Genomic DNA, 21918 nt, shown 5'->3' on the forward strand with positions numbered 1-21918 from the left:
AGTACTAAGCAGTAGCTTCACTACTGCCTCATGTCCCTTCTTCGCAGCCCATGATAGCGGCGTCCGATCATAGTGTTTATCCGTAGAGTTAGGGTCCACCTTGCTAGTATTGAGTAGCAGCCTCACAACCGCCTCGTGTCCCCCCTCCGCAGCCCATGATAGCGGCGTCCGATAATAGTTTCTGTCCGTAGAGTCGGGGTCTACCTTGCTAGTATCGAGCAGCAGCCTCACGACCGCCTCGTGTCCCTTCTCCGCAGCCCACGATAGCGGCGTTCGACCGTACTCATCCTTATAGTCTACCTCACTAGTACTAAGCAGCAGCTTCACTACTGCCTCATGTCCCTTCTCCGTAGCCCATGATAGCGGCGTCCGATCATAGTTTTTGTCCGTAGAGTCGGGGTCTACCTTGCTAGTATCGAGCAGCAGCCTCACAACCGCCTCGTGTCCCTTCCCCGCAGCCCATGATAGCGGCGTCCGATAATAGTTTTTGTCCGTAGAGTCGGGGTCTACCTTGCTAGTATCGAGCAGCAGCCTCACGACCGCCTCATGTCCCTTCCCCGCAGCCCACCATAGCGGCGTCTGACCGTACTTGTCCTTAGAGTCGGGGTCTACCTTACTACTATCGAGTAGCAGCTTCACAACCGCCTCATGTCCCTTCTCCGCAGCCCACGATAGCGGCGTCCGATCGACCTCATCCTTGGAGTCTAGATTCGTCTGACCTGTCGAAATCAGATGAGCCATGATTTCCGAAATGCCAAAGAAAGCTGAGATATGAGTACGCAAGACGTCATTGGCTCCGTCATTCCAGGATCTAAATGGATACATCGTTTGGTACAGGATGTGCAAGTGTTTGGGATTATCTGCTAGCCCGCTGTAGAGATATTCTTTAGCAAGTTCCAATAGCGTCTCCCCCACATCATCAGCCCTTCGAAGATGGTGGCCCCATTGTTTAGCAGCATAGAACAAAAGTGTAATGGTCTCATCGCTCTCCCATATTGTGGCTTCAGTTCCCCTTGACGGAAATTGGAGAAACGTAAGACATGTACGTGCGATTCTGCTGTGCCATGCTGCTTTGGTGTAGCCAAATATTTTGTCTTGACGGATGAGATACTCCTCGAGAGAATAGTGGATTAACCGGACAGTTGATGTCTCTTGGTCAATCAGAGCCAGTCCTTGACAGCAGTTCAGTAGAGATTTTCTGATAGGTATGCCGTTTGGGTCAAAAAATTTGTCGCCGTCCTTGATCGAAAGGGAGCATAATAGCTCATTAACAGTAAGTGGGCGTTCTGCCAGATGGATCCAAGCAAGAATAGTTGCCGCCTTTTTGAATAGAGTGCTGGGCTGCTGCTCAATTCTACTCATAGTTCCGTTAAAGGCCTCGTCAAGATTTGACGGCAACGTCTCGAGAGCTTCGTAACGATCACGGATTGTTGTAGCTTGGAGGACGGCGCGGATTTGCAAGGTAGGTAGTAGAAAGCTAGTCATGGTTTGTTGTTAGCATCGGGGAGTTATGCTGTGTGTGGCTATACTAACACTCCTTCAGCAGATTTAGTAACTTTTCTCAAAGTAACCTTTCTAAGTTCCTCATCCATAGCATCGGGCTCAAGATCATTGTCTCCACCAATTTCATGTTCACAGAATAGTCGAATGTCGTTTTCGCGAGCTTCGATAGGAATGATATTCTCTTCGTTGAAATATTCCTGGACAGTACCCTGGATATGTTGACGGCCAGTCAAGAATATCTGCATTGAGGAAGGACTGTCACGCAATTTGATTAGAAGACCCCGTAGATCACCAAATTCATCAAGCGCGTCTAGACAAACGTATGTCTTACTAAACTGCGCACAGGTTGTGTGTAGAAGATCCACCGCATCTGCCGAGCTTAATGATTTCTGATGAGCAGCCTGCTCGTCGTATACTTTCAAAATGGTCTCAGGAATTTCAGGAAGAAGCCCTAGTAGTTGCTTCAAGACTGCGCCAAGGATGTTTTCTAGCGATTGTTCCTTCTGGTCACGGTAATCGCAGTACACGTATGCAAGCCCTATGCTTGACTTCGTGGCTGCCGAGCGCTCTTTCAATCGGTCAATCACAAGAGAGCTATTCCAGACTGTTAGCTAGCAGAATGAATGGCTAGTTCTCTCTACTCACGAGATAATTGTCTTACCAGCCCCTGCAGCCCCGTAACAGCAGAGTGTCTTACATTTTGCCGTTGCCGAAGACCACTGGACAAACTTCGGGTCCTCAAGCATCCATCTGCCTGTACCTTCAACACGCCTCTTTTGACTCTCGAGATGCCGAGAAGATGGATTAAGTGTAGTTAGCCATCTAAAAACATCTTGTCGCTTTCGATCTTGGACAATGTCTTTTGTGATAGATTTGATTTCTTTTACTGCATTTTGAATTAGCACACGCTTCAAACCTATGATCGAAGTGCCGTTATCGTCGATACTTTAAACTGAAATGATATTGCTAAACCGTAACATGAATAGAGAATTATAACTAACACTTATCCATAACATCGCTTGCACAAGGTGTGCTTCTGGTTTCGGCAACATCGGTAATCTGAAGAAGCTCTTTGGCATATGCAGCCGCCGTAGCAGCCGCATACCTTTGCCACCGATCATTCTTATGACTATCAGAGTAGTCGCAAATTCCACGGATAACAAGACATGGGAAATTATTCATTAACCCAGCAGCTTCCGTTTCGAAGCAGAGGCAGTTTTTGGACAACAAACCCCGTTTTCGAGCATCTTTGATAACCTCGTCGCCAGAAGCAATAGTGCCATAGTGAATCAATGGGTTTTGATCGTATCTCTCTTGGCGCTTCACCATCTTCGCGGGGTCGCACTCGTCACAGTCTTTCTTACTGCTATCATGCGCATAGTCCTCTTCGAATAGCCGATCGTATTCTGCACCCTGGTAGACATATCCCGGCTCTTTCGCTTGGCTGACCATCTTCGGATACTGCTTTCCCATAGCTTCTAACAGACTAGGTATGTCGCTCTCTTCCATTTCATGTTTGCTTACAAGCGCACCCATAGCGTTGAGCAGAACCTGTGGTGGGGAGTTTAGCTGGCCACGCTCCTCGAAGCCGTGTGTAGTAGCTTTTCCGGAATTGTATTGCCTAACGCCCCCGAATGTACCCTCAGGTTTGCTCACCACAACATCGCCTAGCCGGATGTCATTGTCATCGCTTGGGATACCACCCCCTATCCCAACCATCAGTCCGAACTTAATGTTGGGAAAGCTAGAGAGCATATGCGTCGCTACCGTAGCGGCGGAGGTCGTTCCGTATCGGCCGAACGGGAGGCTGGCGATAGCGACATTATGTTCTCCGTTCGAGCCGGTGATGGAGCCCAGGCTGTAGGTGTTGTGGTCATTTGCATGTTTCTGCTGGGGCGGTGCATGCTTCCGGTCCAGCATTGCTTGAGCTGCGGCCCTTTCATGTGGTAATGCGGCAATCCATCCAACAGTATATTCGGAGTTGTCCACTTTTGATGGGGCGGGAATCATGGTGTAATTATCCCAGTTGCGATGTGCTCGAGAGCACGAGAACGTGATGGGTCAGATGAGGGATCAACAGTGGATCTGCAGGACTGTAGGGCGGCACTACGGTTTGTCTGGATGGTATAGAAACTTCCGCGTTAGCTATGGTCGTTTCTTGCACTGCGTCTCGAATTTGCACGATAGCTGTATCGGAAGCTGATTGCGGTTTGGGTGCTGGGTGTGTTCGCTAAGATGAGCTATACGGCAGGACTTCAAACCTCGCCATATTGTCAGCTGTAAGCAGGCGGGCTGAACTGTGCCGTCGAATTGACGGCCAGCAGATGCCGACGCAGACGCAGGCAAGTCGTGAGGGCGCCAACACCGGCTTGATCATTGGCCGCTCATTAGCTGCGCAAATAGGCTGCGCAGACGAATTAATTAGGCTGCAGATTCAACCCACAGTCTCCGCAATTATCAGTCATATGTAGTTATTCCGGACATGGCGTCGGTAACAACAAATAACTCTGCCTCGTCTAAAAGTGCTTATCTAATTGTTATCAGTCGCGGAACTGTTCTCCACAGCACATTTTTAAACCTCTAGATGCAGCTATACACAGCCCTACACTCATGTAAGCCGCCAGTTAGCTTGAGCTGGGACGTGCAATAAAGCAGGGCCAGCCTTAGCAGCTTGGCTGTTAGAGAATAAGAGTCCCGAGCAATGGATGAATGTAAAGACAGCTTCCCAGACTAGTGACCTCGTGGACAAAAGTACCTGGACTCGCAAATAGCTCACCTTGACACTAAGATTTGCACACGTCCCTAGCTTTGTCTTTAAAATTTCAAAGCTTACTAAGATATTTCAAAATATCAGGAAGATTCCTATGTTTTTCCTAAGAATTGTCATTCTAAAATAAAGTTCTAGGCCTGTAAAGTGAGGAAGTTGTGCACAGGTTGTAGATTTTGGTGAGACAAGGCTGAGATTTGGCCCGTGCTGAGTCCCAGTAATTTTGTCCACTGGTAAGACAGCTGCCAAGAGTGACACGGTGTGATTCTAACATTGCCAGCAATGAATAGTCCTAATACACGTAGTAGCGTGTGACGATACTCGGCTCAGCTCCCCCTAAGCCACCACGTGACCAAAAAGGTGCAGTATACTGCATAGCAGTATCTGGAGCTGAATAGGATATATCGTGACATAGCGTGGACTATCTTGCACTGTGCTCTCTCTTCCACCTTCGCTTTATATCCTGCTTTCTCTTTTGCTATCTTCACTGATAGCTATATTCTACACCTAGCTAGCCTAAAGAGGATGACTAAGTTGCTTCAGAGAACTAAGAATACGTTACAGCTAGGTCCTGCACGGTGCTAAGACTAGTGCGGTAAGCGTCTTGTTCGAGTACCGTGCGATGAGAACAAGCGAAGTGCATGATGCGGAAACCGATTTCAGTCAGCACTGTATAACTGTCTTGGTCAATCTGTCCGACTTTCAGAGTCCACTGTTCGATACTAACCGCCTAAACCTTGGTGAATCTACAATCCTCCCCTAATACATCTGCGCCTAGTTGGACGAGTTGATGAGCCTTACTTTTTTAGTCAGAGTGATTACCATTTCTCAACACTCCACATACCTATACAAACACCTACCCACTAGTAGCGATTTCACCAAAAAACGAACAAACATCCTACGTTTCAAGACACAGGCAAGGACAAGACATCAAATGCTCTTCAAACGCTAATTTCATTATTTAGTTTCCAATACACCCCCCCCAACGGTTGCACGCTGAACGTATTCCTACTCCTAGTTTCCTTATGCAAGTTACTAAAAAACAAACTCCCAAGGCGCGTCTTTCGTTCTGAAACGAGTAATGTAAAAACTACTCGTACAGTATGTGGTATCAAATCCTCCTTACCCCCAGACAACTAGCTTCGTCAGCATGAAAGATTTCAAGCAGTGATTTCGCCTTCGGCAAACGCTCTTCCAATCTCTCGCGCTACACCGACGCGCAACACAGCGATGATATCGTCGCTCTTTGCGCCTTGGGGGAAGCCTTTGCGCCAGTCCCAGCCGCGCTTGCTGTCGTCGACGTGACCGCCCTTGACCAGCACGGTGGAGCCTTCGGCGCTCTGGCTGTCTGCGGAGCCAAAGTCTGTGGAGCCGATGAGCGAGTACTGGCTCGAAGCAGTGGTCACGTTGGATGTAGACTTTGTGAGGAAATTGTGCGGGTTGGGTATTTGTGGTGAAGAGTTGGCGTCGTGTGCGGATAGCAAGGTAGTGTTTAGCACTTCCTCGCACTGCGCTCGGATCATGCTAGGGGCAGTGTCCAGGTCCTCGACAGCGGCGAGAAGGTCGTAGAGATGGCGGAGAGTCAAAGTGCGTTTGGGCTGGTTTACGAAAATGAGCGCCTCGCCTAGAAGGGGTAGCAAGACATCGACAGGGACCACGGTCTCAATCTCTGGATCGTACAATCCTCCCCGGATGCTTGATGCTGCACTGGCGATGATGACCATTAGTGAATTGGCAGCAGCCCGTTTCCGGGCCATGGGTCGATGGGCTGGTTTCTGGCCATTCTTCAAAAGCACCTCTTCATCTCGTAGGTCGTAGTACTTGCGGATCGTCGCGTAACCACTGAGGTGATTGGAGAGCAATGATGCGGCTTCAGAGTCTGTGTTGGCAAGCTTGGTCAGAGCTTGCTTGGGAGAGGTGATCAGCGAGCTGAGAGATTCGTCTAGTTCGTCCAGAGGAGGGTACGCCATCGATTTGACCAAGCAGTGGGCAACTAGCACACGAAGGACTTCTTGGATTCTCGATGCGTCATGAGCACGGGCGTAGTAGAGGAGAGTATCGCCGTAGCTCTCAGTATTTGTGCGGAGATGGTCGGCGTATTTCTGTCATGGTCAGCATCAATAAGAAAGGGCCAAAGTGGTGACGTACCTGAGCAATGGCAACTGCATGTTGCGAAAGACCCAGGTTATGACACAGCTGAGTGATCTTATCCACCCGACTTGATGATTCAAGAGGGAGGTCGTTGAGTATCCGCTCGATACGCTCATTCGCCGCTATAGTATCATCCAGTCTTCCTAGGACCTGCACGGCCAACTCCCATCCCTCTTTAGACTCCTGGCCTTCTTTGCCTGTAATCTGTCCCTTGGATGCTAACAGTTCAGAGTAGGTAACGAGCAAATCGTCCTTTGTCACACCCTTTGGCTGCTGTTGTTCACTATAGCTCAGAACCATCAAGTCGTCTTGGTCAAATTGATCCAACAAGCCCTTTGCGCCCTTGAACCACTCTCCCGCACTCGCAATCTCGGCCACTGCGGAAGCGATTGTGAGAGACCAGCCCTGGAGAATCTGAAGCGCGCCTTCTGCGTTGTCGTCTAGTACGCAAGCTAGGCCCACCTCGAAGCGGTCTACGGAGTTTATGCTGAAATCCTCGTCGCTGTTTTGTATGACCGCCGCAAGTGCAGCAGAAAGGCGTTGAGAGTAGGCTTTGACCGGCGTCACGTCGACAGGGCGAACCCGTTGCGACCGCATCAAGGAACGACGGCTAGCTGCCAAGCTGCCTTGCCCAAGATCCTCCTCTTCTCCGTTCCACCAGATGGTCAGACCAACGGTCGCTTCAATCCAATCAGCCGATAGAGTTAGAATCTCCTCCTCGTTACCAAGCAAGAGCTGGTACATCCTTTCCAGGTTCTCATAGACAGACCACGGTACCTTGCTTTCTGCTTTGCGGCTCGCTACACTGAGTTGGAAGCTTGCTTGACTCTGCGAAATGCCAAAGTGGGCTGCTTGGAAAGGCTGTGATATGGAGTGGCGACTCACACTTTCACCTTCAGCAAATTCCTCCAAGCCAACAGAGGTTTGCTGAACGCGCTGACGGAAAATAGTCCAATCATGTCCTTTGATGTCCCAATCCTCTGATGCAATAGCAGGACACTCACGCAAAAGGTCGATTGCTTGACGAAGTGCGTGATTTGCATATTGTAGATGCGTCCCAGTGTATCCAGCGCGTCCCAGTCCGTCATGGTCGGCTGTTTCAGCATGTTCGAGCTGCGCGCCCTGGAGCAGCTGTAAAGTTTGCGCGAATTTGCCTCGGGCAATGGTAACGTGCACAACCTCCCAGAAAGAAGGATGCCTAGAATACCCGCCAGTCTGTTTCAGAACCTCGGTCACCTCAGAGCCGCCGTCGAATGTGTTATTCAGCCAGTCAAGCAATGCTTTTGGGATTGGCGTATATTGTTTCGATTCAGATCGCGCTGGTACCAAGGACAAGGCAGAGGTTCGCTGATCGATTCCAACTTGTGGGGGGTGGTGTAGAGTTAGCAGAAGAGCTGCCAATTGCGTGGTCTGCGACAGCTCCATTACACTTTCCGGTCGGCTTGAGGATGTGTTGGTTCGGGAGGTCGACTTGGACGCGGCTCGCCATGCTGCTATCAACTCGTGAGCGACAGAGCCAACCACCTCGGCCCTCTTCTCTGGTGTGTCTGACTGCAGCGATTCATACACCTTCTCAACCAACAACTCTGTGTCAAGTATCAGATGGTCGGGTTCGCGAAGACGCGATCGGCCAGCATCCGAAGTCAGGCCCTTTGCAAGCGCAAGAAGGTCGAACTGGGTTTGCTTTGCGCCTGGTCGAACCAAGGTAGGCCCCGGCTCCACGTCGTTTGCGCTCGTCCTTGACACTGTCGACTGGGTGAATCTGTTCTGTGTCTTGTTGCGCCGTTGTGGGGAGTAGTGCTCTTCTTCCTCTTCAGAACCCTCTTCGTCGTCCATTTCGTCGTCGTACTCTTCTTCATCCTCGTCGGTGTAGTCGTCCTCATCGTTTGTGCTCTGAGCATGTCTGTTTTGCGTACCATTGACTGGGCGAAACTGGCTCGAGTTGGTGGGACGTCCTCGCTGGACTTGGGGTCGGCCTACAGTCGAGGTGCCCATTGATCCCGAACCAACACCCTCGAGCAGATCATGCTTGGGCGGTGAGCTTCCAAACAATGAAGTAGCGCCGAAATCGTAGTGGTTGGGGTTAAAGGCTGGCCGCGACGATCCAAACAAGCCGTTGTTCATGCCGGGCGGATGGCCAGCTGGTGTTGTCGACGGAGGAGGTTCGGGGTAGCTATCGTAGTCGCGGCCGGGCGTGGAAGGTGGAGTGGGAGATGGGACACGAAACATTGCAGTTGCTGGTGTGCTGCTCTGCGGCCCCAGGCGTCGGACAGGCTAGTAGGGCAGTGGTCCGACCTGGTAGTCTGCAAGCAACAATGCGACTAGCACTTTGGGCGCGGCAATTTCAGTGTCACGGAATTCGCAGCATATGCGCGCCAGCGGGCCGTAACGAGTGAAGTGGAGATATACGTTTGTCCCTTGTTCAGCCCGTGGTCGCGGTCGCAAAACATAAACTTTGGTGAGCTTCGGAGCGACGCGCCTGATCCGGCCCGGTCTTGGCGCGTTGCCAGCGCGGAGCCCGGCGCAACCGTTTCTCCGCTCAGGTCTGCTGAGCCAGCATCAGACGACGACGGGAGCAGAAGGCAGGCCGACCATCCATGGGCCACGTGCAACTGATTCACGGCGCATGTGTGCCCAAACCCGATCGGGACAGGCCTCTACCTCATCGTGTTTTTCTGCTCGTTCCTGGCTCCGCTCCAGACAGTGGCTAGTACCCAGGACCCAGCCTCCTCAACGAATCAGGCGACGTGCATGTCCCCTCCTAGTGGTGTGCAGCGGCCGTCTTGGAATCGCCTCGACGACCCGCTGCATCTGGTAAATCAATATCTGATGACGGCACCTAAGGGTTCGTCTGAGTCGTAAGGTGCAGGGGCCAGTCACCCGCGAGACTGCCCAGGGCATTATTAAACACAAGTACCCAATCCTACAGCAGCGCCACCACCTGCATCGGCTGACGTACCGCGCAACTGAAAAACGGTCGTCGCCTGCTGGTCTACCACGTATTCCCGACGCTTCCGACTCTTGACCTCCTTCTTTGCTTTTCCCCCGAGCCATCCACCACGCTTCCATGCTTTGCATCCATGTGTAGTTACACTCGAACCCACCTCTAGCACCTGGCCAGCCTGTGACGTAGTCAGCCCGCCAACATGGCTCTGTGGTCCAAGACGAAAACCCAGTCCAAAGCCGGCTTCGACAAGGTCTACAACTGGGTCGACAAACTCGGTGCCCCCGTCAACCGCTTGTCCAACAGAGTCGGCGCCGAGGCTTTCTGGCCCACGACTCTCGACATTGAGTCTGACAAGGCTGCGCGCATTCTCAAGAGTTTCTGCAGTATGTTACCGCTACATGTCCACCAGCACCCACTGACCCTGTTACAGAGGATGGCTTCTACGAGGAAGAAGAGCAGCCCGCCACCGCCAATGTGCCCCAAGGGAAGCAGAAAGTGCTCAAGAAAATCCCGTCCAAGGTCATACAGAAGGCAAAAGGTCTCTGCATCTTCACAACCATGCGGACAGGCTTTTGGGTCTCTGGATCCGGTGGAGCCGGTATACTTGTTGCGCGAAAAGAGGATGGCACATGGTCACCGCCCTCTGGCATCATGATGCATACGGTCGGTGTAGGCTTTCTGTTAGGCGTGGACATCTACGACTGTGTCATTGTCATCAATTCAGACAAGGCATTGGAGGCTTTCCAGTCGGTGAGATGCACTTTGGGCGGGGAAATCAGCGCGGTCGCAGGTCCAGCTGGCGTCGGGGCCATGCTGGATACCGAGATTCACAAGCGCCAGTCGCCCCTCTTCACCTACATCAAGTCACGTGGATTCTATGCTGGTCTTCAACTAGACGGAACCATTGTCATCGAACGCACAGACGAGAATGAGCGTTTCTACGGCGAGCGCATAGGGGTGAAGGATATCCTGGCTGGAAAAGCGCGGCACGTACCTCCAGAGACAAGAAGACTTCTGGAGACACTCAAAGCAGCCCAAGGCGATACAGACGTCGACGAATCTTTGATTCCCGACGAAGCTCCGCCGGGTGACTTTGAGATCACAGGCCCCGAAGAGAAGACTTTTGGCATTCCAGACGCTGTTGATCCCGATCCATTTGGTGTGCTTGCGCTACAAGAAGCCGGTCTAGAGATCAGGGAAGCAGGAACACACAGCCGGCCATCAAGCGAGCAATTCGAATTCAAGCCGAGCCCGACGAGTCCTATTTACAACACCTTCAGAAACTCCACGTATCGTAGGAGTATGGACCGCTCGAGCTTTGCCGGGAGCCGACCGTCGAGCTGGCGAATGAGTAACATCAGCAGCGTGTTCGAGCCTCGGGCACCAACGGTCGACATGAGCACGCAGACCGACGATCTGCCACCACCTCCCCCGACCATCAAGAAACCAGCCCCGAAACTACCGCCACGAACAAGCGTCGCACCCACACCTGCTACGCCCACGATAGAGATACCCGAGACAACGATCGAACACCCCACTCCGCCACGGCCAACGAGCGCCGAAAAGAAGCCCGAAGAGGCTACTCCTACAGCTCCAGAACCAGAGCCTCTACCACAGCCTCAACCAAGCAAGGCCAATGATGACAAATCGAGCGGCTCTCCCCGGAAGGAAGTATCACCTGATAATGCAGATCTTAACAACGATGACGAGGATGATGATGATGATGATTTTGAAGAGGAACCAGTTGTTCACGAGATCCATCAGGCAGCGGCCCCGCAGGCAATTCGTGCACGCGTCGTCCAAGTGGCGAAGCCCGTTGCCCCGGCCCTGCCTGCCAGGAATCCCTTCCGCAACCGTATGTCGACCAACTCGGATGGATCACTGAACACAACATCAGCCATGCCTTCTCCGACCATTCCAAAGCATAGTCCGGATTCAACTCCTTCCCTCATGCGCGGAGACTCGACTTCATCTTTGTCTTCTGTAGAAGACAGCAGGCTCGAACAGATTGGCAACAGGCTCAAGCCCAAATACTCCCATGAGCCGTCGCCAGAAGACAACAAGACAGACAACGCAGCTCTCCATTCGCCCCCAGAGTCTCCTATCAAGAGCATCCCAGGTGGCTTCAACTAAGGCAGTCATGTTTCTTATGGTTATCAGACTTGGTCACGATATTTACATACCGCTCTTTGGTTTTTCTATTCTCTACTGCATAGCGGCATTGTTACCTATACCCGAATTACACGCCTGTAGAAGCTTGGTCTGACGGTATTTATTGCATGCTCCTGCCCCTGCTATCTCAGCTCGACAGCCACGCATTTGACAATTGGCCCCTGCTTATGCAGTTAGAGTGTTAAGGTACCAGCTTGGAACCTGTACTCGCTCTTCATGCTGAGGGTATCATTACTTTCTGTCTTTTACGCCTCACGACTTTATTGATATCCACATTTTACCGTTCCGATTCGCTCGCATAGAGCGTTTTGCTATAAAATCTGTAATTTCTAGCCTAGCAAGGAAATGGATTATTATTGATCTTCTTGTCAATTGATGTATTAATATTGAGATGATTTGTCTTGGTATTCACATGAATGCACTTGCCTGCAAAGCTAGTCGTCAGCCTCGCAGCGCTGGTGACGGAGCTACTACTAGAAAAAGCGTCCGTGCCAACCCTGCCAAAATTTCGTGAGCGCAGAAGGTCAACCAGCAACGAACTCTCCCACTTCGAAGCGCATACATGTGAACACCCTCCCCCCCACGCAATCACGGACTCCCTGGCACATTCCCCAACTAAGCGCCTAAATCAGCATCGCCTGCGCTCAAGCCAAAAAAAGAAAATTACTCTCAATTCCCACCACGCGCAAACGTCCCCATCCATCCCCTCCACCACCAACCCAGCATGTCGCCGCAATCCAGCAAAACCGCCAAACCGCCCCCGAAAACTGTCGCAGACTTCACCGTCCTAGCCCTCACCCTACCCCCGCTACCCGGCCTCCCCTCGCAATGCACCGCCGCGGCAAAACACTACCTGTACATCAAGCCGCACACGCCGACGGTCGCGACGCCGACCTCAGACCGCAGCCTCTTCCTCGCCAACGTACCCATTGACGCCTCGGAATCCAGCCTGCGGGCGCTCTTCGCCGAGAAGCTGGGCGGCTCAATGGTCGAGCGCGTCGAGTTTGACGCTTCTGTTCCTGCGGCGCCGATGCACAAGCGGTGGAAGGGCGAGGGTGCGGTGCAGGGCAAGAAGAGGAAGAGAGGGGCCGATGATAAGGAGGTTGTAGCGGAAGGTGTTGTTGAGGATGCGGAGAGCGCGTTGCCGCCGCTTTGGAGCGGTGGGGTGCGCAGGAGTGGGAGTGCGGCGGTTGTGGTGTTTGTGGATGGGAAGAGTGCGAGGGGTGCGATGAGGGGGGTTTTGAGGGCTGTCAAGGAAGGCGGGGAGGTTGTATGGAGGGGGGAGGAGAGTGCGGTTGGGGTGGAACGTAAGTTGCCCTTGTGTTTCATTTGTCTAATTCGGAGGGGGGGGGGGGGGGGGGGGGGGGTTTCTTTTGAAGAGAGGAGAAGAGCTAATGATGCGACAGGATACAAGTCCCATAATAACCTCGTGTACCCGCCGCCTGCCCTTCTTCAGTCGAGTTTGAATGCATATCTGTCGCAATTCAACGCTCTGGAAACGATGCGGAATCGCCTTCGCAAGACGGCGCGCTCGGTACCTGATGAAGATGGTTTCGTCGCTGTTGTCCGTGGCGGCCGTGTTGGGCCTGCAAGGCTGGAGGAGGCGGAGAAGAAGAAGGCTGAGTTGGATGAGCGCAAGAGGAATCATCGGGCCACGGATGATTTCTATAGGTTCCAGAACCGTGAGCGGAGGAAGAAGGCCGAGGGCGAGTTGAAGAGGCGGTTTGAGGAGGATCGGAAGAGGGTGGAGGGTATGAGGGAGAGGAGAGGGAAGGTTAGACCAGAGGCGTGATAGGGGAGGGGAAAAGGTTTCAAATGGTGTGAAGTTGAAGCATAGTCACTTTGGCGTTCAAGGAATCGTGGAAAACAAAAAGAAGCGATGATGGGATTGAAAACAAAAACCTTGGGATATCGAATATACAAAAGGAAACTATGAAAGAATCGAATCGGTTTAGTACCGATGCTACAAACTAGAAACTTGGCCGTGAAACTTCGTGATGAAATAAACCCCTCGGACTACACGAGTCCAGTCGCTTCGACAGCATCTTCAAACACCTCTCCAATCCCTTCACCCTCTATCCTAGCATCTGCATTCGCATTTGCTTCCACCACTTCACCGTTCCCATTCCTACTCCTACATATACCCATACTACTACTACTTTCATCACTACAACACACACATACACCATCGTCGAGCTGCGGTATCTCCGCACGACTCTCACACCCACCCAGCATCGCCAGCACCGCATTCGCATCCCGAGCCGCATCATCGCCTTGCTTCTTAACCCACTGGCAGTCGCGTAAACGACTGGCACCCGGCAGTGGCGGACGCGGCTCGGCGGGCTTCTGATGCGGAATCGTGTTTGCATTGTGTGCATCGTCAAACTCCATGGCGAAGATCTTTGCACTAGGAAACGCGCTACTTGCTTGTGCACGCATTTCTTCGCCATCGTCGCTACATTGTGTGTGGACCTTTTCCCAGAGGAGCGCGGGTAGACCGCGGGGGAAGGTCTCGGAGGCCTTGAGGGTGTTACATTCCCAGTATGATTGTTCGCCCAAGTGCAGGAAACGGCGACTCAGGAGACGGTCTTGGAGTGCCCAGGCCCGAGTATCCCAGCCCAGGTTGGGGACTGTGAGGACAGAAGAGGGTAGTAAGGCGGAGGCTGGAGTCGCGATTGTGGTCCTATTCTTGATGGGAGAAATCGTCGAGGCAAACTGTGCATTTTTGGTCGCATTCTCAACGTCCTTGCGTGTGCTGGCATTTGCAAGCTGGTCAAGGACAACGGTGAGAACCGCGTTGCGGAAGATTGAAGACATGTTTGTGCACTCCTGTTCCTTTTCTTGATCTGAATCCTGGAGCACACAGAGTGAATCCAGCCAGCAGTATCGGAACCCGAAACGTTGAACCTCTGAAATTGCATTTCTTACTGCACTAGGCAGTGCTTCCAGTACGAGTTCAGATTGCATCTTCGATTGTGAATTGCTTGAGAGTAGAGGCTCGGTGTCACTCCATACGTGACTGAGTGCAACATATTGAACATGTTGCATCTGTTCCTCAAGAGACTCGCTTTCAACTATGCGAACGTAGTTGCTAGCCTGGCCTTCCGGAAGGATATCAATCAGGCGTCTAGGGAGATCGGTAGAGTAGCCCGAGGACAAGTGGCGACAGGCACTGTGGGTGCACAAACAATTATCCAGCCAGGTCTTTGCAATGGGGACACTGTCAGAACAGTCGTTCGCATCCTTGTGATGCAGATGAGGCTGGGCATTGCCATCAATGCGGTGGTGCTTCCCAAATCTCTCGACCTCTAGCAGCTCCTCATGCGGGCCAGGGAATGTCATCTTGTCGTTCGGCCAGTTGAGACAGCACGGCGCAGGAGCAAAGATCATTGTGAGCGATGCTGCATCCGGCCGCTCATCGGGCTGGGCACGCAACATAGCTTGGAGCGCGCGTACAAGAAGCAGTTCATCCGGACTCCTTGCTGAGTCAAAGAACATAGCGAGCTTCTTCTGTACGCCTGGTACGTCTTGCCAGTAATACGTTCCTGTGCGACCGTTGTATTCCCTGCTAAAGGCTGACCATTCCGAATTGTGTTGACTCAATGGAACAGATGCCATCTCTGCAAAGACACATCCCAGACTCCAGATGTCGGCAGCCTGCTTACGAGTGAAGCCTTCGACGACCTCAGGCGCGATATATTGGCGTGTCCAGGGTCGCGATTGCTCGTCCGATACGTCTTCCGCACAACTGACACCAAAGTCGGAAAGGATGACGTGGGGAAACTCTTGATCGCCATCGACAATGAGGATGTTTTGGGGCTTGATGTCCATGTGCTTAACAACCGGCCGCTGCTCATGGAGGTACCTGACAGAGGAAGAGAGACAACCAAACATCTTCATAATGGTCTCGAACAGGTTGGTAGGCCGTTGTAACGCTGACCGGTCGAGCCAGACTGCCAGTGTTGTTTCTGCAACAGGCGACAGCAGTATCGACATCTTGTCTCCCTTTGAGTAGGCTCCAAGGAAGCGAATAATGTGCGGGTGGCGTAGCTTTTGAAGGACATTGACCTCTTTCTTGAGTTCCTCAAGCGCCGTCTGGTTACGATTCTTAAGTGTCTTCCTTCCAATACGCAGGCCCGTTTGTTGATGCTTGACTTCGTCGACTGTGCTAAAGCCTCCAGCACCAAGGAGCTTGATGCTGTGGAAGGCACGTGAGAACTTCAGCGCATGTGGGGTTGACTGTCGGTTCGGTAGTTGATCTGTTGCATCGCTGCATTGGGAGCGTGCTGTTACTGTTGCGTCTGGTAACGACTCAGATGATGGGTTTTCTTCGCTCATCGACAATTCATCCAGTGATGCTCCTACTTGGTTCCAAGAAGGTGCGAGAGTCGAAATCAGCGTTTCAATCTCGGTACTAGCGGCTGCACTGATTCCAGAGGTATGTTCCAAGCCACGCTTGTCAGTTCGTTCGTCTTGCGACGACCCACCTTCCCTAATCATGGGCTGGGCGAAAGCATCTCCGGCCAGAGTAGCTTTGTAGTCTCCCTTTGTCGGAATGTACTTGTCGAGTGGATGTTGTGACTTGAACGACTCGTCTTGTTGGGCCGTGCCGTCGCGATCAATTGAGATTGATGACGGAGAGATGTTCGGCGAAAGTGTAGTGGGTCTGGTAGGTTTGACCGCACAATACCGCTGGCTCTCACCAAGTTGTGAGAGCTGGAAGTGGAAGAAACCACTCTGAGGTGGTTGCCCTAAAGAGCCGCCACTGCTACCCTGGTCGCCAGAAGGTTTGGAGTTGTTGCCGTGTGGATGGAAGGGTGGTGGCTGGAAGGAAGGGCTACCATCGAAACCGTCTCCACTTGGTCGGTCGTCGTTGTCATCGTCGGTGGAGTCATCGCCACCACTGTTGTCATCGTCATCGCGCCAGTCGAGCATGCACTTGCCTTGCTTGAAGTGGTCTGCGATATGATCAATTCGCTCCTGTCTTGACGAGAACCGGTGGCGACAGAATCCGCACTTTCGTGGGAACTCTGTCTCCGAGTATACTACGCTCGCCTCTTCGTATTGATCAGGGTCGACGTCGGCGTGGATGTTTCGGAAGTGTTGCACAAAATGATACTTCCTGTAGCATGGCTTGACGTTCTCCACGCCTTCACTGACGCATAGACTGCATACCCATGACTTGCATGGGTAGCCCTCCTCCTCTTTTCTCTTCCAGTCGTTCTTTCGGCCATACCGCTTGCCACACTTCCGAGTGCACTGGTAGATTTTCCTGGGGTCTCGACCAAGCAACTCTAGGTCATCGGTAGGTGTGCAGCGCTTCTTGCAGCTTCTGGTAGCGGTGACTGGCTGGACGGTAGTTGAGACAACGTTGTCCTGGCTGTATGAAATTTCTGGGGTAGTGATGTTCTCCAGTAGTAGTGGCTGTGATGGCGAGGTCTGCAGAAGGTCTGTTTGGTAAGTGTGATCATTCCAGAACGAGTCTTGCTGCTGGATGTGTGCGGTTTGGGACTTGTAAGCGGAGTCACTTGGGCCTCCCTTGCCCATGCCCTGCTTCAAGAGCTGGCCAAACCAGCTCCGGATCGCATCTGCCGACTCACCAGTGAGTTGGCTTAATGAATCAATGTGTCGGTCACTCAAGGACTATTAGCAAATCAAAAATCAGACGCCTAAGACTTGGGGTACATACCCAGGGAGCACGTTGAACTTGGTGAACCATGTTGCGCAGACATCAGCCGCTTCATCCGACAAACCTTCTACTGTGGTAGTTGAAGGAGTGGCCTCCAGGCCCCAGCTTGAGGTGGTGTTTGTGGCGGGTGGTGTTGGGAATAGAGGAAAGTCATAACTTGCTTGACGCTTGGATTGGGGGAAGTCATCAGCTTCGAGCTGTAGGGGGCGCTTTCCGTAGGTATTAAGCTGTGTGGGCATGGAAGCAAGAAACTGTGATGCTGGCGTTTGTGGGTAGTAGCTCGCAGCAGATGGGATGTTCATGTCGAAGGCGCCCTGTTGGGGCGTGCCTAATGTGACGGGATCCATAAAGGATGAGGCAGTGGTGTCGATGCCCTCGTCAGCGAAGAAGAAGCCAGAAGTGTTATCCGCCGGCTTGAACAATGTCTCGGGCGTGGCCGCGAACATGTTGCTGAAATCCATGTTGGAATCAAAGGCGAATCCTGCGCCCTGATGATCCATGTCGTTGATGATGTTTCCTAGATGGTCTGTGTCAAGAGGGCGGCGTCGGTAGAAAAGGCGCCTTGATTGCGTCTTGGTCGACGTTTGATGATCACGGGCTCTAAGGGTGTGAGCAGAAAATGGCGGAAGAAAGGGTATGTAGAAGCCTCAGGCGTGGTGTTTGGTATTTTAGATCAAAGGGCGCTGCGCCTACAAACTGATAGCGTTTCGCGTTTAGAGTCATCCATGCAGCCCTTGCCGGCGCTGAAGGGCTGAGTGTTGATCACCGTCCGAGGTTCAGGCCACCGGTGAGAAGAATAGCGAGGAATTGCCGCCAGCCGCGTGTAAATTACGGTTGTGCCAAGAGAGAGGTTCGCGACGCAACGAAGGATGCGGAATGTATTGAATGACGTACAAGCTAGCTATCAGATATGCATCTCCCGCATCCCGCACATTCAGTCTGATCGCACACTAGTCTGCGGGGAGCGATGGGGGGGATGTTAATGCACAGTCAAATGGCTGAGGGTGAATGCAGCGAAAGCGGCGCAGTGGGTCGCGGTGAGCGCTAAACCGCTGTATCGCCCTTTGCTCAGCTCAAGGGCGCAGCCCGCACAAAAGAGGCTAGCGCGGGCAGTGCCGCCAATGGAGCGCGGGGCTTGTGGCCCTGTGGCTCAGCAGTGCAGCCTCCGCCTCCGCGAGAGAGATGTGACGCCGACGAGCTGCGTAAGTTTCAAGTTTCCTGGTACCCCGCACCAAGCCTACATGTTCAATATGCCCAGAACATGACAGCGCCCTGGCACCGTAGCTTGTGTCGACTCGAGTCGGCCCGCTCTGTCCCTATACTAATACTTCGTCATGTGCTCCCCCTACAGCTGCAGAAACGTAGTTTCAACGCCAAGAGACAACCACATGGCGTGGCTGACCAGAGTGACGTCCCAAGACCCTGTAGAAAAGCATGTACAAAATCAGAATGCATCACAAGCAATGCCTCTCCTCCGCCAACAGACAACAGCAACCACCAAGAAGAGTAGGGTATCGACGCTTTGCGCAATTGGTATCATAAACATTAATCAGCTAAGTCATTAGAGTAGGCTGTTCCACATCATCTCCTTGCCTTTAGTATGCAACCATGGCGTTCAGCCCCGCAGTCTCGCGCTCAAAGTTCTTGTGCTGCGAAATCGCATACATGTACGCGCTCGCAAAGTCCTTGGCCTCCTTCACCATGTTGACCGCCTCCTTGAAGCTCTCGGGCTGCACTGCCGTAGCCGTAACGACTCCGTAGCTGTTGACCACATCGCCCGACGTTGAGAATTCCATGCCGGGTAGATCCACAGCCTGCTTGATGAAGGAAACTGCTTCGCCGGTACCACCAATGGCCTTGAGGTGGCCAAATGCCTCACGCACCCAGTGTACCGCACGTCCGTTCTTGCTGAGCGTCTCAATCGACCTGGCCCCACCAGGAACGAAGACACTGTCATACATGGTCGATCGTTGGCCCTCAAGATGGTGGTCTGCCACTACTCCAGAGCCGCTCCTGTCCTCTCCATCCGCAAAGATCTTGTTCCTTCTCGGCGAAATGGTAAAAGGCAGAGCCCCAGCCGCAGTCAAAGCAGCCTTCATGCCAGTGTAGGCAGCCTTGTCGTAGCCGTCGGCAATAAGAATTGCCACCATGCGAGTCGCAATCGTAGGCTTCTCGGGCTGAAAGTCCATTTGCGACAGGCCCTTGGCTGTCTTGTTGTGCTTGGGCCGGGTCTGCTTGGTCGGTTGCTCGCCGCCAACCATCTCGGCAACACTCTGAGCGAGCTCGAGATCAATCTCGCACAGACGCTCACAGAGGCGCTCGTACACAACCGGATCGTCGCAGTGGTCAAGCTCAAAGGCAAAAGCAGCCTTCATGTGCATCTTTTCGTTCTCCGACATGGAGTTGTAGAAGAGCTCGGCCTGGCTCTTGTGCTCCCTGAACTTTTTGCTTTGCATGCGCACCTTGATGCCGGCAGTCTTCTCAGGGAACTCCACGTATCCACCCTCCTTCTCTGTCGCAGGTGGCACAGTCTGGAAGCGGTTGGGCCAGTAGTTGACCTTGCCCTTTGTGATTGTGTGTCGCATGGCACCATCACGGTTGAAGTTCATGACGGGGCAGACGGGCTTGTTGATTGGTAGCTCTTCCCAGTTGATGCCCAGACGAGAGAGTTGAGTGTCTTGATAAGAGAAGTTGCGGCCCTGTAGAAGGGGGTCGTTGCTGAAGCCTATGCCGGGAACAATGTGGCTTGTGCAGAAGGCGACTTGCTCAGTCTGTGTAAAGAACTCGTCAGGGTTCTTGTTGAGCTCAAGCTCGCCAATGTATCGGACGGGCACAAGTTCCTCAGGCCATACTTTGGTAGCATCGAGAATGTCGAATTCGAAGTCATGCTCCTTTGCCTCGGGAATGACTTGAATGCCAAACTTCCACTTGGGGTACGCACCGCTGTCGATGGCCATCCACAAGTCCTTGCGGTGGAAGTCTGGGTCTTGACCAGCAATCTTCAGCGCCTCATCCCAGACGAAGCTGTGAACACCAAGTTCAGGTGTGAAGTGGAACTTGACAAAATGCCTCTCGCCCTTGGCATTGATAAGAGTGTATGTGTTGACACCGAAACCCTGCATCATTCGGTACGAGCGAGGAATCGTGCGGTCAGACATGGCCCACATGAACATGTGCGTGGCTTCGGGGTGCATGTACTGGAAGTCCCAGAAGTTGTTGTGAGCAGATTGTGCTTGTGGGACCTCGCAGTCCGGCTCCGGCTTGCCAGCATGGATCACATCGGGAAACTTCATCGAGTCTTGGATGAAAAAGACGGGAATGTTGTTACCCACAATATCCCAGTTGCCTTCTTCCGTGTAGAACTTGACAGCAAAGCCGCGCACATCGCGGACAGTGTCTGCAGAACCACGGCTACCAAGCACAGTCGAGAATCGTAGGAAGACTGGAGTTTCGCGCGAAGTATCCGTGAGGATGCCAGCCGATGTGACATCCGAGGCCGACTCGAAAAGAGTAAATTTTCCAAAAGCACCCGAGCCACGCGCGTGAACAACACGCTCGGGAATTCTTTCATGGTCGAATCGGTGGATCTAATGCTGTTAGCCATGTGGCGAATACGTCGGCTGGTTCATGGCCAAGCATACCTTTTCACGCGCAAATTGGTCCTCGAGCAACATAGGGCCAGTCTGGTCGTCCGTGGCAACCTTTAGCCAGTCGTCGGTGTTGTTCTGCTTCACTCCATAGTCGCTGGTAATCCTCCACTTGTCGTCGTGGACATCTTTGGTGACTTCAGCAAGCTGAGCCATCTTGGTCGACTTGGACCCAGCAAGGTCCTTGGCCTTCTCCGTAACGTTGCCTAGTATTTCAGATGCCATGTTTTCGATTTGTCAAAGTCGAGTCGGCTGGCAATGTCTATTGTCGAGATGACAAGTTTTGAGGCTCGCGGGGAGCGTTCCCTTTGTACTCCTACGAGGGTGTCGCGTCGCAAACACATGTTTACATCTTGACGTCATGGCGACGTGAGGCAATGGTCGTCCGGCATTGAGTTGCCTAAACCACTCTGACACGCACTTCGACAGGTCATTGACTGCACTTTGACGAAGCGGTGGGAAGTGGATTTGATGTAAACAGCCAATTGTAGCGAAGATGATGTTCGATCATCTCGATTTGATCGATTCAATCGACTGCCGAGCGACGCCGATGTACCACGCGAGACTCAACTTTGCCATGCGCCCCGCGCCCCAGCGCATTCGCAGTCAATTCCAGATTTCCATGATGAGGAATCGGAAATCTCTGACGCCTATCGGACCTTTCTCCTATTAGAGTCGTTCTAGAGTACGAGGTTTTGCACGCCAAAAAAAATCAGAGAAATGTGCCTCGATGTTGGTTTACTGGTGACGTCAAATGACGACTACAAAAAAGAATCCCACGTGCGTGTGCCCCGCACCAGATTTGCTGGCCATGACAGGCGATAAACAGAGCAGAGAAAGATATGGAGAGCGACTATAGAATTACACAATGTGTACTTCATGCACACGCTGTGATATGGTAAATATGATGGAAGAATCCGACAAAAGACGAGCAATGCAGACAACATGAATGGGTGCGGCTTGGCCGAGCCATGAGGCCGTGCCAACTCCACTGGCATGAGCATCTTGCAAGCTTTCGGGTTCCAACACAGATAGCTGATAC

General features: G+C 52.5%; 6 protein-coding genes across 6 annotated transcripts; 2 read left to right on the forward strand and 4 right to left on the reverse strand.

The window, feature by feature from the left end:
• Positions 1-649: 649 nt before the first annotated feature.
• On the reverse strand, positions 650-3557 carry PSV08DRAFT_382412 (uncharacterized protein). Its single transcript, XM_014222431.2, has 5 exons — positions 2505-3557; positions 2149-2389; positions 1534-2097; positions 836-1477; positions 650-719 (listed from the first exon to the last, which is right to left on the reverse strand). The coding sequence occupies exons 1-5, from the start codon at positions 3511-3513 to the stop codon at positions 692-694; spliced, it is 2484 nt and encodes an 827-aa protein (XP_014077906.1). The 5' UTR covers positions 3514-3557; the 3' UTR covers positions 650-691.
• A 1873-nt stretch (positions 3558-5430) lies between these two features.
• PSV08DRAFT_412863 (Nup85 nucleoporin-domain-containing protein) lies at positions 5431-8650 on the reverse strand (the record flags this gene model as incomplete). The annotated part of the gene is made up of 2 exons (XM_014222432.1): positions 5431-6372; positions 6419-8650. The coding sequence occupies 2 exons, from the start codon at positions 8648-8650 to the stop codon at positions 5431-5433; spliced, it is 3174 nt and encodes a 1057-aa protein (XP_014077907.1).
• Positions 8651-9444: 794 nt separating this feature from the next.
• On the forward strand, positions 9445-11910 carry PSV08DRAFT_232139 (uncharacterized protein). Its single transcript, XM_014222433.2, has 2 exons — positions 9445-9751; positions 9823-11910. Exons 1-2 carry the CDS (start codon positions 9568-9570, stop codon positions 11499-11501), a joined length of 1863 nt encoding a protein of 620 aa, XP_014077908.1. The 5' UTR covers positions 9445-9567; the 3' UTR covers positions 11502-11910.
• Positions 11911-12255: 345 nt separating this feature from the next.
• On the forward strand, positions 12256-13332 carry PSV08DRAFT_232141 (ribosomal RNA-processing protein 7-domain-containing protein; the record flags this gene model as incomplete). The annotated part of the gene is made up of 2 exons (XM_014222434.2): positions 12256-12847; positions 12947-13332. Exons 1-2 carry the CDS (start codon positions 12265-12267, stop codon positions 13330-13332), a joined length of 969 nt encoding a protein of 322 aa, XP_014077909.1. The 5' UTR covers positions 12256-12264.
• Positions 13333-13407: 75 nt separating this feature from the next.
• PSV08DRAFT_211414 (uncharacterized protein) lies at positions 13408-17729 on the reverse strand (the record flags this gene model as incomplete). Its single annotated transcript, XM_014222435.1, has 2 exons — positions 13408-17175; positions 17230-17729. 2 exons carry the CDS (start codon positions 17727-17729, stop codon positions 13557-13559), a joined length of 4119 nt encoding a protein of 1372 aa, XP_014077910.1. The 3' UTR covers positions 13408-13556.
• A 1014-nt stretch (positions 17730-18743) lies between these two features.
• Positions 18744-21151, reverse strand: PSV08DRAFT_412866 (catalase-like domain-containing protein). The gene is made up of 2 exons (XM_014222436.2): positions 20871-21151; positions 18744-20816 (listed from the first exon to the last, which is right to left on the reverse strand). Exons 1-2 carry the CDS (start codon positions 21099-21101, stop codon positions 18825-18827), a joined length of 2223 nt encoding a protein of 740 aa, XP_014077911.1. The 5' UTR covers positions 21102-21151; the 3' UTR covers positions 18744-18824.
• Positions 21152-21918: the final 767 nt, after the last annotated feature.

Source organism: Bipolaris maydis (assembly GCF_028858645.1).
Source record: "Bipolaris maydis strain C4 unplaced genomic scaffold PSV08scaffold_17, whole genome shotgun sequence".
Taxonomy (NCBI): domain Eukaryota; kingdom Fungi; phylum Ascomycota; class Dothideomycetes; order Pleosporales; family Pleosporaceae; genus Bipolaris; species Bipolaris maydis.

Coding starts and splice junctions, on each gene's coding strand:
- PSV08DRAFT_382412 (XM_014222431.2), bottom strand. CDS start 3,513: ATGATTCCCGCCCCATCAAAAGTGGACAACTCCGAATATACTGTTGGA. Junction 1,478..1,533: donor ACTAAATCTGCTGAAGGAGT/GTTAGTATAGCC, acceptor AACCATGACTAG/CTTTCTACTACCTACCTTGC. Junction 720..835: donor CCCAAACACTTGCACATCCT/GTACCAAACGAT, acceptor TGATTTCGACAG/GTCAGACGAATCTAGACTCC.
- PSV08DRAFT_232139 (XM_014222433.2), top strand. CDS start 9,568: ATGGCTCTGTGGTCCAAGACGAAAACCCAGTCCAAAGCCGGCTTCGAC. Junction 9,752..9,822: donor CATTCTCAAGAGTTTCTGCA/GTATGTTACCGC, acceptor ACGAGGAAGAAG/AGCAGCCCGCCACCGCCAAT.
- PSV08DRAFT_412866 (XM_014222436.2), bottom strand. CDS start 21,101: ATGGCATCTGAAATACTAGGCAACGTTACGGAGAAGGCCAAGGACCTT. Junction 20,817..20,870: donor ACCAATTTGCGCGTGAAAAG/GTATGCTTGGCC, acceptor TAACAGCATTAG/ATCCACCGATTCGACCATGA.